General features: G+C 39.0%; 1 protein-coding gene across 3 annotated transcripts in view; it reads right to left on the bottom strand.

Annotated features, from left to right (window-relative positions):
• LOC117295515 (unconventional myosin-Ie-like) overlaps nt 1–14004 on the bottom strand; it is a 58537-nt gene that overhangs the window by 9913 nt on the left and 34620 nt on the right. For all 3 annotated transcript variants that reach the window (XM_033778206.1, XM_033778207.1, XM_033778208.1), the window contains 9 exons: nt 13182–13288; nt 12068–12166; nt 11568–11712; nt 10104–10218; nt 9071–9240; nt 8795–8940; nt 7378–7527; nt 6123–6271; nt 3710–3874 (listed from right to left, as the gene is read on the bottom strand). In XM_033778206.1, coding sequence (XP_033634097.1) covers nt 3710–3874; nt 6123–6271; nt 7378–7527; nt 8795–8940; nt 9071–9240; nt 10104–10218; nt 11568–11712; nt 12068–12166; nt 13182–13288 — 1246 coding nt within the window. The remainder of the gene's footprint in view (nt 1–3709; nt 3875–6122; nt 6272–7377; nt 7528–8794; nt 8941–9070; nt 9241–10103; nt 10219–11567; nt 11713–12067; nt 12167–13181; nt 13289–14004) is intronic.

The raw sequence follows: 14004 nt of genomic DNA, 5'->3' as shown, positions 1-14004 counted from the left end.
ATTCTAAATCTGAGGTCTCGAAATCAAATTTGTGGAAAATTACTTCTTTCTCACAATGTTTTACACTATCAATCTCTCCCCATTACTTGTTACCAAGAAACGTTTTATGCTAATAACTTTTTTGAGTAAATACCAATAAACTACTGCCTTTAAGAGAAGGCTTATGCCCGGGTGTTTCTGGCAGTTTGTGCTTAGTGGTAGACTGTGCACTATTTAATACTCCAATGTAATTATTATGATTTTGGGGTTTTGGGGTGATTTTTTTTCAAAAAACTTTTCAATGGGAGACTTTCTGGGACGATAGAGGGCAGCAGACTTACCGGGTAAATCCATTGTTCTCAGAATTATGCGCATGTTCAGAACTACGTAAACAATGGAAATTTACCCGGTATGTCTGCTGCCTCCTAGCGTTGGAAAGTCTCCTATTGACCAATTACTCATTTGCAAGTTGACTCTAAACAGTGATGACAAATCTTTGTCCCATTCGGGAAACCACTGATGACCACTTCACACTATTTCAATTTTCCCTCCAGCTGTGGGATTATTACTTTTGTTTATCGAGTGATAACAGATAGATGACCTCCCTGCCATCAAACTTACCATACTTAAGAACGGATTGGCCAATTACCGACTGTGTGTGTACGTGCCAAAAGATATTCCAATGCAATTAAAAAGAAAACTGCCTGAGCCAAGTTTGTAAACACTGCTCAGCAGAAGAGCGACGTGCTGATTTGCTGAGCAAGAAATGTAGTTGCAAATTCACCAATGGTTTTGCACTGTTGTGTACATATGCATCTGTTTACCAGAACTGATGTTGTCTCTTGCTTTGCTTACAGTAATAAAGCTGTGGTTATAAAACAGAAACTCTGCCAATGGGAGACATGAATCCCTAATCACTGAAAACAATTGGTAATTGTTGTACGACACATAACACAACCAACCACAAATTTACATTAAACTTACAAGGTTTACAGATAATTATAGCAGAAAGCTTCCCTTTAAAATAGTAATTGCTGAGGTGCGTTAAGGTTTGAGGAATGTGTAAAACAATTTCACAAATATTATTTTAGCATGTACAATACAACAGATTTACGCAACACTCCTGAAAACACTGCTCTGTGATTTTCAATTCTTTCGGCCCCTCAAAAACTTCTACAGGTAAATTATACTCCATACATCTTCATTCACAGTGAGTATGGATTCATGTCATGGCCAAAAACTTGATCTACAAAAAGTACCCAAGCCCTTTATTAAACCCGACACGAAGTAAGAGAAAAAAAAAAAACGAACCACCGAACATAATCTCACAGTCAATTACTATCGCTAAACCGCAGTGCACTGCCCTTTGAGTATTGACACATCACCAGGGAAGCTGCCTTGGAAGTGTTTCCTCTGATGACGCTAGTTATGATAACATGGGGTTGGTTGGGGCTGACAAGGGCTAAGCTCAAAATACACCGCTTTAAGGGATTGGCAGAAAGGCTTTCCTTGAAGTTCGGGATGGACTTTTACAAGATTGATTTTGAACATAATCAGGACTTGATGAGCGTTTTAACAATTTCATAAGTGATTGAGGAATCAAGAGACTTGCGTCATTCAAATAAAAATTATTACACGGTTAACTCATTTCTTATGCCTCTACTGGCGGGTAGCCAGGCACTAGCAATGTATATTACTCTGTAAATTCAAGATTCTGTAAGAAATTGCATTATGTTTATCATTGCCTCAAGGGACTTACGTCATTCAAATAGAAGTTATTGCGCAGTAAATTTATTACTTAAGGGTCTGCTGGCAGGGAGCCAGGCACTAGCAATGTATAGGACACGTAAATTCTCTGCTTCTGTTGCGCAAGATACAATAAGAAAATTGCATAATGTTTGTTATTTCTTCAAGGGACTTACGTCATTCAAATAGACGTTAATGCCCAGTTAATTTATTTCTTAAGTGTTTACTGGTGGGGAGCCAGGCACTATGCAATGTATAGGACAGGTAAATTCTCTGATTCTGTTGCGCAAGATACGATAGGAAAGTCCATAATGCTTCTAATTGCTTCAAGGGACTTGCGTCATACAAAAAGAAACTATAACATGGTTAATTTATTTCTTATAAGCATCAACTGGCACTAGCAAAGTGGCAATTTGGTAAACCATCTGTTTCTGTTGCGCAAGATTCTGCACAAAATTTGCACTTTGTAGATGGTACATGTGACGTGATACTTTGACTGGTAAACGCATTCTGGTGAGCAAGACATGTGGTGCTTAACAACTTTCTGCTTAGCAGGCTAACAGTCGCAGTTGGTACATTTATATGTGACATGAAAGCTTGGCTGGTAACCATATAATAATAGAATCAAAGTCTTATATAGCGCAAGTACAGTATCTACCAAACAAGGTACTCAAGGCGCTGATTATAACAAACTCATGTAGGTCATTGCAGTGATAATTCTAAGACCCAATTATTTAGCGCCTTAGGGTTTACAAGGTGCTACGGCGCATACAGCAGCCAGCAGCCAAGGCCACGAACACCGGGGCAAACCCCTTTTCTTTTCGATAAGTGCACTGGGTTCTTTTACATGCGTTACACAACACATGGGACCATTGGCTTAACGTCCCATCCTGAGGTAAGCAAAACTCCTTTAAAATTGGGCCGAGATCAAATACAGTGTTTTTCAAGCCCAAAGGCGGTGAAAGATCACACTCACATGTCTTGCTGCGATTCCCCCAAAATAAAGACATCGATCATCCACCAAGCAAAAACCTTAAATTATTCATGAATAATTAGCGTCTTCCACAACTGGGTGCGCAACCAATAAAGTTTCATTCATCATTCACAAACAAAAATAGCTCAATCAAGTCATATGCTTAATTCCCTACTTCCATATTTTGTTTGTGAGAATGCGGGGTTACACATATCCGAATGTTAAACTTAGTGTTTTATCAAATGAAAAGTTTGTTCTCAATCAGTCTGGTTGTATAGTTAGATAAGTGTGAGTGCACGTATGTAGAATGACGCAGAGTGTTTGTGGCCGAGCTGTCTGGGGCATCAGACTTATCAATTAGGGGGCGATTAGAACTGTAGGAAGAAGACACTACATCAAACTCCTAGTTCCTTATCCAAGATGTGTGTCCCCACCCTATGTATAATTGTCTTAAAAACTACAAAACAGCTAAAGGATTGGGGGGGGGGGGAGGAGGAGGGTAGGCAATTAGGGTAAGAACTGAAGGAAGAAAGCACTTGATCAAACTCCAAGTCCTTCATCAAAGATGAGTGTCTGTACCCTTTGTATATAGTCTTCGAATTGAACAAAAAATTACATGTATGGGAAAAGTGGGTGGGGGGATGGGGACTAGACGGGTAGGAGATTCAGGGATGATGAGATTCTTAAAAAAATGAAAAAGACTGAAATGTTTTTGTCACGGGAGGTGAACACACATAACCCTAAACTATTTAAACTAGTTTTGTCGGGTCAAATAAATTTTGGGTCCCCTGCAAGTTTTTTCACTAGCCCACATGAAATAATGCAAACAATAAAAAAATATATATATATATATATATATAATAACAATAATTTTGGATGATGCAAAGTTTTAGAGATTTGTTATTTTATGCATCTGTTAGGATACACCAAGTGGGAATACTGGTCTTTGAAAATTACCAAACAAGGCTTATTCCTTTAAGAAGAGACATCTAAAGTTCCTTATCTACTTACTATGTTGTGGCGAATGATGAGGCGGCACAGTTCTTGGTTTATCGACCTTGGCGTAGGAGGCCGAGGGTGGGGGACGTCCGGGTGCTTTCCTTGGTCTTCCGTTACCCACGGGTCCGGCGTTTCGCCTGTCAGCCTGGGAGACTTGGACCTGCCGTGCTCCGGGGCCTGGGTTAAAAAAATTAACACAAGCTTGTCTTTAAGTGTCATTACAACATGTACAAGGTTAAAGGATTTGGGTACTTTTTCAAAATGTCCACAGATTTACATTAAACTTACAGGATTTGAAGATAATGATAGTGGAAAGCTTCCCTTCAAATATTACTAACTAAGGTTGTGTAGTTTTTGAGAAACGAGTAAAACAAGTCACAAAATCATTTTGGTCTCATGAGACCAAAATTATTTAAGCATGTGAAATCCCCTTGACCAGTTATGATATTATACCAAAACCATAGCACAACTGGTTAATACGTTTTTACATGCTAAAACTGAGACGAAAATTATTACTTTTACTAACTTCTCAAAAACTACAGCACCTCAGTAAGTAAAATTTTAAGGGAAGCTTTCTACTAGCATAATCTTCAAACTGTGTAAGTTTAATGTAAATATGTGTGGACATTGTGTTTTTTTGTTAGGAAAAAGTACATACCTTTAAGCAGTAAAATGGAATAAATAAAGATATTGACAACAGGGGGAGCCCAACGATATGGGCAAGATACAATAGCTCAGTAAGCAGAGCGCTGGCACATTAAACCGGAGGTTGTTGGTTGAAAGCCCACTTTAGTAAATTTGTCTTTCGTCCTTTCCAAATTATTTAAGTTTACCCAGTCCGTTTCCCTTGTAGTTTATAACTTTACAATAATAAGAAAAAGCAATGAGGTGTTTAGTATTTAAATTTATAGCATTTTATGAAGGGTTCACAGTTCCGACTGGATATTTATTTAAAAAAAAATAAAAATAATAATAACACTTAATTATAGTAAGTTTAATTGTCTGGAAAATGTATACAAACTACATGTAGAAATGCTGTTTTGTTTTGTTTTAGAGAAGTGGATACAATGTTAACATGGGAAACAGTGGAAGATGTCAATTCTTAGGTCATGACCTTTACTTTGACCTTTTGGGGTTCTGCGGAAGTGGATTGATGGGGCTGTAACAGCTGCTGAAAGCATTTTGGTAACAAGCTGCTAATTGTGTCCTCTGGGCCTAATTTCATAGAGTTTCTAAGCACAACAATTTGCTTAGCATGAAATTTCTTCTTGATAAAAACAGGATTACCAACCAAATTTCCACGTGATTTTCAGGATAAACAAACAACAGCTGAATACCAGTAAAAAGCTATATGCAACTCATGGAAATTTGCTCTGTGAAATTGGGCCCTGGATTCTAAAGGGTTAAGCAAGGTCGCACTGTTTATTCTTAGCACGAGGGTTGCCGGGAATTCAACTCATATTAGGAGTCTGAACATTTTGTGGTTTTGAGTATACGGCAGTGTCATGGCCGAGCGGTTGAGAGCACCGGATTCAAGCACTGGTGTTTGATCAGCAGGGTGTGGGTTCGGATCCCGGTCGTGACACTTGTTACATAAAACTGGGGAGGTATTAAAAAAAAAAAAAGATACTAAAAAAGATAATAATTTTTGTACAACAATGAGTGTTAGCACTGTATACTCGGAACTTTCCCGAGCTCTGTGGGGAAAATCGCAGGAATATTACGCGGTGTGTTTGGACCCCATCTGAGTAACACGCCTGTGATTTTGTTTTTTCACAGAGCTCGGGAAAGAACCAAGTAACATAATAACATACATTTATAGGGCGCACCTATCCATTAATACGCTAAAGTCGCCAACAAAAAAGTCATGGTAATGAAAAACACATTTTTGTATACAGTGTGTTAAAGGAACACATTGCCTTGGATCGGACGAGTTGGTCTCTAAAAAGCGTTTGTAACCGTTTGTTATAAATGCATATGGTTAGAAAGATGTTGTACATGTACATGTACAGTAGAACACAATGGTCTACACAAATAATATGCCTCGAAATTGCACGTTTTTCCTTTTACCTCGTCGACTAACACAGTCGGCCACTCATGGGAGTCAAATTGTTGACTCTCATAAATAGCTGACAGTGTTTCTTCGTGACGTAAAAGGAAAACCGTGAAAATCCGAGGCATGATTGTGTGGGTAATTATATTCTACTTTTAAATTATCTATTTAACCATATGCATTTTATAACAAACAGTTTCAAATGCTTTTCAAAGACCAACTCGACCGATCCAAGGCAACGTGTTCCTTTAACAGACATCTGTGTATATGTGGGTAAAACCCAAATGCATATTCTTTATCACTGATGCAAATTTTGATCTACTACATGTACGTTAGAGAAAAGAATGTTCAATGTGAGTCGGCAAGTCTTACGTGAGTTCCTGGGGAGTCCGGGTCCTATACTGACTGTCATGACTTTGCCACTTGGCTTGTTGATAGATAGGTCCCCGGTGCCCTGAGTGAACCGAACAGTCCTCGTGCCGCCTCCTCCCCATCCCTCCTTCTTCACGGCAAACTCAATCCTGGGAAGAAGAAAAAAAAAACGATCGTCAATATTTGTAAAATGAGCGCTTTCGGTGTTTGGTCTTCCTCTAATTCATCCTATTTGTAAGGTCTTCAGCTTTAGTACACCGTCAGCTGATAATGAATCTGGTGATTAGTAAAGGCAGTGGACACTATTGGTAATTACTCAAAATAATTGTCAGCAATAAAACCTTACTTGGTGATGAGTAATGGGGAGAGGTGGGTAGTATAAAACATTGTGAGAAACAGCTCCCTTTGAAGTGACGTACATGTAGTTTTCGAGAAAGAAGTAATTTTCCACAATTTTGATTTTGAGACCTCAAGTTTAGAATTTGAGGTCTCGAAATCAAACATCTGAAAGCACACAACTTCATGTGACAAGGGTGTTTTTTTCTTTCATAGTTATCTCGCAACTCCGATGACCAATTAAGCTCAAACATACACAGGTTTGTTATTTGATGCATGTGTTGAGATACACCAAGTGAGAAGACTGGTCTTCGACAATTACCAATAGTGTCCACTGTCTTTAAAGGCAAAGTTTACCTTTGGTTTTTCGAACCTTTCAATTGTTTAAATCCTATATTAATGTAGATATATATGTAAAATATTTTATTTCATTTAATGGCACTGGGCACTATTGGTAATTACTCAAAATAATTGTTAGCATACAAATTTGATGGTATAAAACATTGTGAGAAAGGCCCCCTCTGAAGCGACATAGTTTTTGAGAAAGAGGTAATTTCTCAATCAAACAATAAAAGACTTCAGGCACGAAGCCTTTTATTATGCATCTCTGAAAGCACAAAAATTTGTGCAATAAGGGTGGTTTTTTTTCCACCAATTATTCTTGCAACTTTGATGACCAATGCCCAAATTTTCACAGATTTGTTATTTTATGCATACATGTACATGCATGTTGGGATACACAAAGTGAGAAGACTGGTCTTTGACATGTTTGACAATGACCAAATGTGTCCAGTGCCTATAACTCCATTAACTAATATATAATTTAATATAATTTACATATCATTGTACATTGCAATTCAACCTATGCCATCTGTACAAAAATAATCCATTAGTAGTAATAACAATCAATAACTCTTACGTGTCATTGAAGTTGAGTTGGAGGTCTCTACCGGCGGCATCTCGGTACTTCTTACTGAGTACTGTCAAGAACTCAGTCTTAAAGGTGGACTCAAGTAGACTAGAGTAATCATTCTCAACATGCAGGGCAAATATATCATCTTGTAGCGTACTGTGGAGAGAAAAAATGTGGTCCAGCGGTTAGACTGAAGTACTTGCAATCATAAGGTTGTGGGTTCGAATCCACCTAGCTAACCACTGATTTCACAACGACTAGAACTGTCTTGTCTTTACTGCACAAACCGCCGCCACTGGGCTATAAACGTGCAGAACTCGGTCTTAAAGGTGGACTCAAGAAGACAGTAAATAAGTCTAGGGCAAATAAATCATCTTGTACCATACTGTGAAGGAAGAAAGTAAGACGTTGATTTCAACGACAGCAAATTTATTTTGTTTAAGGGGGAGAAGTTCTGTACATGTGCCATTATTATTGGCTGTATTTTCAATTGTGTTTACATCAACATTGTTCTATTTGGTTGTATAGGATTTATTACGAGCAGCCAATGGCAGAACCACATAACTTAAAGGAAAGTCAGTTTTACATGTCACAATCAGAGTGTGTAGTTTGGCCATCAAACTAAAAGTAACCTTGGGGTAACTGTGTTACACTTACATCTTTTGTTGTACTTGAATCACACAGATAAGCTCATCTCTCTTGCCTTGCCTCTCATGCCTTGTTCATCTTTCTCCACAATATCCTTGTACATAAAATCCTTTTTAATGTCTCTCAGGACAATAGACCCTTCCCATGAAATAATATGCTAATTGCACACAGCGCGTGCGCACTAACATTTTCGTTGGCAAAATGAGGGAACATCGAGCTGTTTTGTACACGGCTAATGGCTGAGTGACGCAGACACGATTGCACGTCTGTTTAGTGTACAACTCTTTGGCGTTTGCCAACCAAGGGTCTGTACGCATATCATGGGAAGGGTCCATTGGTACTAGTACGATCTTGATGACGTTTCAGGTCAACAGTAGTTTGCTTTGTTTTTTCAAAGTTAGCAACTCTTTGGCGTTTGCCAACCAAGGGTCTGTACACATATCATGGGAAGGGTCCATTGGTACTAGTACGATCTTGATGACGTTTCAGGTCAACAGTGGTTTGCTTTGTTTTTTCAAAGTTAGCCCACGGCCTGACACATAACTCTATGATTGCGAAACAAAAACGGGTAAGCTTGCGAAACCTCTCTACTCAAAACACACCCCGTCCATACTTATTTTGCTTCCTAGGATATTTATTTGTTTCTCATCACTTCGTATTGTTAATTTTTGATTGCTTGTAATTATTGTTGTAAAATCGTTGTGGTACTTTTTTGGTGTAAGAACGCTATATAAATGCTATGATTACTATTATTTTTATTACTATGATCTCGTACCTGAGGGATATACTCTTGACCTGAGCGACAGGTATCAACCGCTTGACCACGTCCTTGATTTGACCTTTGTCCGGTCCGCTCGCGACTTTCTCTCGACCAATCAGGTAGATGTTGCGCGCGGAGAGTAGAAGATCACGCTTTGTCACCTGTGTTGGTTTAAAAATACATGTGATTAATGTCGAAAATTTGAGGCCATTACAATTAAGGCGCTTTATAAGTTTTGGTATTATTATAATTAACATTTTGTTTAGGCCACCATTTTGCGGTGAATTTTACCTTAAAGCGACGGTCAAACTTGTTGACTTTATCCGAGAACTCGATGCGCTCCCTGCGCGCAGTCAGAGCCTGCAATGCGGGGTTCTGTTCAAACCCAATGTAGTCACCGGCAAAGTTACGATTCAGACTGTAACGACGTCTCTCCTTCTTGTTGTACAATAGATCAGAGGCTGCACAGAGGGAAAAGAAAATGTGATGCGATGAAGCAAAATGAGTCATTTGTTGACAGAGGTAATTAAAAAGTTGTAAGTACATTTGAAGAGAGCATTACCCATGCTTTAAAGACAGTGGACACTATTGGTAATTGTCAAAGACCAGTGTTCTTACGGTGTGTATCTCAACGTATGCACAAAATAACAAACCTGTGAAAATTTGAACTCAATTTATTGTCGAAGTTGCGAGATAATAATGAAAGAAAAACAGCCTTGTCACACAAAGTTGTGTGCTTTCAGATGCTTGAAAATCTTATTTGAGGTCTTGAAATCAAATTTGGGGAAAATTACTTCTGTCCCGAAAACTACGTTACTTCAGAGGGAGCCCTTTCTCACAAAGTTTTACACTATCACCAGCTCTCTATTGCTTGAGTACCTTTATTTTAGTATACCATATTGAAGCAAAATGAGGCATTTGTCGACCCATATGTACATGTAGGTAATATTTGTAGGCATATCAACTCTGAAAATGTATGGCCAATGCACATGTATGGACAAAATAAAACTGTTTTATGCCTAAGAAAAAGAGAAAAAAAGATGCCCCTGTGATAATTTTAAAAGGACTTGGTATATGAACTGGTGTGTGGAATGGTTAGAACAACCAGGTCAAATGCCGAGAAACGGACTGGCTTGCGGGCAATTTTTATTTATTGTTTTATTTGAAAAGAGCAATCAATGGTACCACCACACCTAAACAAAGTATAAAAAAAAAAAAAAAAACATAGTTAAAAAAAAAAAAATTGTGGAAAGACATGGTCAATTTAAAAACTTTCTAAATCGCTTCGGGACGACACACAATAAAACTTGCTGGCAATATTTACCCTGTTCCTTAAGGCGGAGGTAGTACTTGTGCGCATTGAAACGTCTGAAAGCCTTCTGGAGAATGCGGGCATAGTGGTCAAACTTTCTCTCCCTCTGTTCCTCCAGGAGAAACAGCTGTAAAGTCAAGAATTGTAAAAAAAAAAAAAAAAAAAAGTGAGAAAGGTTGGAATTCCTGCATCAGGTGAACAGTGATGGGCCTTTGGCTGGGCCCAATTTCATGGCTCTACTTACCGCAGAATTCTGAGATTACGATCACTATTCTTTGCTTACTGTGCAAGCGTCGAATTTCTGCGCTAGCTGTATTTATAAGCAAAAAATGCTTATGTACATGTACACCCAGTAATATGGAGTACACATGAGTACCTGCATGAGGTGTACAGTGCTGGCCCCATTTTTATGGCTCTGCTTACTGCGAGTTCTTCGCTTACGATCACCATTTTCCGCTTACTATGCAAGCGCCGAATTTCTTCGAAGAATGCCTGGTAACATGGATTACAATGTAAGCAAGAGACAAGATTCTATGCATATTGAGACTGGTACTTTTGTACATGTACCGACTCCGGTGACATAGTGTGCTGAATAGTGACTGGGTACTAGGTACTCCAAGAGTGGGTACTGGGTACTCCAAGAGTGGGTAACTGGGTACTCCAAGAGTGGGTAACTGGGTACTCCAAGAGTGGGTACTGGGTACTCCAAGACTAGATTCTATGCATATTGAGAGTGGCTTACAGACTCCAGTGACATAGTGTACTTAATAGTGACTGGGTACTAGGTACTCCAAGAGTGGGTACTGGGTACTCCAAGAGTGGGTAACTGGGTACTCCAAGGCTAGATTCTATGCATATTGAGAGTGGCTTACAGACTCCGATGACATACATGTAGTGTATTTAATAGTGACTGGGTACTGGGTACTCCAAGAGTGGGTACTGGGTACTCCAAGAGTGGGTAACTGGGTACTCCAAGAGTGGGTAACTGGGTACTCCAAGGCTAGATTCTATGCATATTGAAAGTGGCTTACAGACTCCGATGACATACATGTAGTGTATTTAATAGTGACTGGGTACTAGGTACTCCAAGAGTGGGTACTGGGTACTCCAAGAGTGGGTAACTGGGTACTCCAAGGCTAGATTCTATGCATATTGAGAGTGGCTTACAGACTCCGGTGACATACATGTAGTGTACTTAATAGTGACTGGGTACTGGGTACTCCAAGAGTGGGTCCTGGGTACTCCAAGAGTGGATAACTGGGTACTCCAAGAGTGGGTAAATGGGTACTCCAAGGCTAGATTCTATACATATTGAAAGTGGCTTACAGACTCCGGTGACATAGTTTACTTAATACTAGTGACTAGGTACTCCAAGAGTGGGTACCGGGTACTCCAAGAGTGGGTACCGGGTACTCCAAGAGTGGGTAAATGGGTACTCCAAGACTAGATTCTATGCATATTGAGAGTGGTACTTACAGACTCCGGTGCTTTGATGAAGACTTTAGTCCTGCCGAGCTGCCATTGGTCTGGCTCCATATTAACAGCGTTCATTAGATGCTTAATGCCTGATCTAACGTCTCCTCTCCACTGTGGCCAGGTCTCTGGTGTTATAATGGCGTACCTGAAAGTCACAACAAAAATAATGTGAAATGGTGAAATGAGTTGCTGGTCCCTCTCAGCTGCTGGTCCCGGATGCTGGAACTCTCTACCAATTTTTGTATAGCCTTCGAGAAAGACTCTCCTTGGGTGGAAATGTAAGGCCATTATAACGTTTTACCAATACCATTATTTGCATTTATTTTGCATTTATACCATACATGTAGTTCCTTTTGGTTGGTCAGCAGTTTGAAACAGCTAACACTATTTTCTCTTATTATAAAGTAGAATAAAACAAATTTATCACTCCTTCATCTTTTACCCCATCCCAAATCCCAAGCCCTTCAGAGATCTATAAGAAACTTTTTCAGATATCTTACCTTCTAAGGAATTTATCAAACTCTCTCCGATAAGCGAACCCGGCCCGTCTGACTCGTACATTCTCTTTCAGGCCAAGATATTCTACTTGATGGTAGACTCTGTAAATAACAATCAAACAAATAAGGAAAGATTGAACAAATTGTGACACACTCACTTATATAAATCAAGTTCACCCGACACCATCACCCTCTAAATCTAGGTAGCGCCAGAGGTTGCTAGACACCATTTTTGGTCCAACGCAGAAATGATGGCATTTCCACCTTTTTGTAACCCCATTGGTTTAGATTCCTCAAAGTATCCGTGTGGCTTAGATTTCCCGGAGCTTTTAGGAAAAGTGTCCTCAGCACTAGAGAAGTAGATGTAGATCAAAGAGCAAGAGTTGTATGTACTTTCGGTGATAAACTCGACGGATCCAGGGCAACGTGTTTCTTTAATGTTTTTCTGTCACAAATTTGTTGCCTGTGTGTTTATACATTTGATATTTCATTTTTTAAATTTTTATATAATAGTAATGTTTTTAATGACTATTTAATATAATAGTAAGGTTTTTAATGACTATTTTGTAAACTGTTCATTCCGGCTTTTAGCTGCTGTATTGCAGTGTTTTAATAAATAAACATGGAAAAATAACGGCTGATTTTCTTCATCAGGGCCGATTTCATAGAGCTGCTTTAGCACAAAAATTACTAAGCACAAAATAATTAAGCTCACCAGAAACAGGTTACCAACCTGCTTTTTTTTTGCTAAGCATAATAAGTTTAAGCAGTATTTTCTGGCCCAGGTTGATCCAAACTGTCTGAATTAAGAAAACAATGTCTGAAATTTCTCATCCCTGTTTTTATTCTTTTCTACAACACAGTGCCTCGGCTACTCTCAGCAAGCTCAATCTACAAAGTGACACTGTAAAGATTTGAAACCTAATGGCCGAGTCACACTGCAGCGATAACAAAAAACGATAACGATCACGACGCAGAGAGAACGCATTCTATTGGTTGAATTGTTCCACGCAGAATACACACCCGCCTATTCAACCAATGGAATGAGTTCTCTTTGCGTCGTTATCGTTATCGTTCTCGTTATCGCTGCAGTGGGACCGGGCCTGCAGTCTATTACCTTTTCTCCTCCCAGTCTCTGGGTCTCTTGGTCTCGTTTGGTTTGATGCAGCGGATGTAGTGAGGAGTACACTTCATTAGTCTGGTGACTAGTAGATTAGCTTGAGTCTGTAAACAAGACAGAGAGATATGGAAATTTGAGGCATAATTGCACTTGCTGCATGGTGAGGAGGTATCAATATTTGGTTTGCGGTAACACCATAATAATAATCATAAACGGCTTTTATATAGCGCCCCCTTAACCCCAAAAGGGTCACGAGGCGCTTCACAAAGGTTAAAAATATTAAGCATATACAGACCAATTTAAGAAAAAACTCATAGTAATAATAATGAATAATAATATAAACTCATAAAGCGAACTTTCTAATAAGAAATTACTCAAGACGCTACACAAAAGATAATACCAAAGTAAACAAACACTCTCTGAAATTACACCAATACAGAAATGTTAACAACATGTAGTAAACAAAATTATCTTGATATGAGTTTGAAAAGTGTTGAGAGAATGAGTGTTCCTCATGTCGTTGGGTAGCTTGTTCAATAAGACAGGTGCAATGTGAGAAGAAAACGGTCGCCATAGTGGGTGGTATGAGATTAAGGCACAACGAGTTGCGTTGAGGAAGCAGAACGTAGAGGATAATGAAGTACCTGGGTAAATTATGTTCTTTTTAGAGCTTGTCTTGCTTTATATTCTACTACTGCGCAGTAGATTTTGGGGAATTCAAGACACTTCTATACTACAGCAGAGTAAAATTTTGGAATCCGGGAGACTTCTCAGTTCTGAAAAGAACTGACTTGCTTTTTAAGTACTATCTTGGCAGACA

The sequence above is a fragment of the Asterias rubens genome, chromosome 10 (genome assembly GCF_902459465.1).
Source record: "Asterias rubens chromosome 10, eAstRub1.3, whole genome shotgun sequence".
NCBI lineage: Eukaryota > Metazoa > Echinodermata > Asteroidea > Forcipulatida > Asteriidae > Asterias > Asterias rubens.
This window is presented reverse-complemented; position numbering and strand designations above follow the sequence as displayed.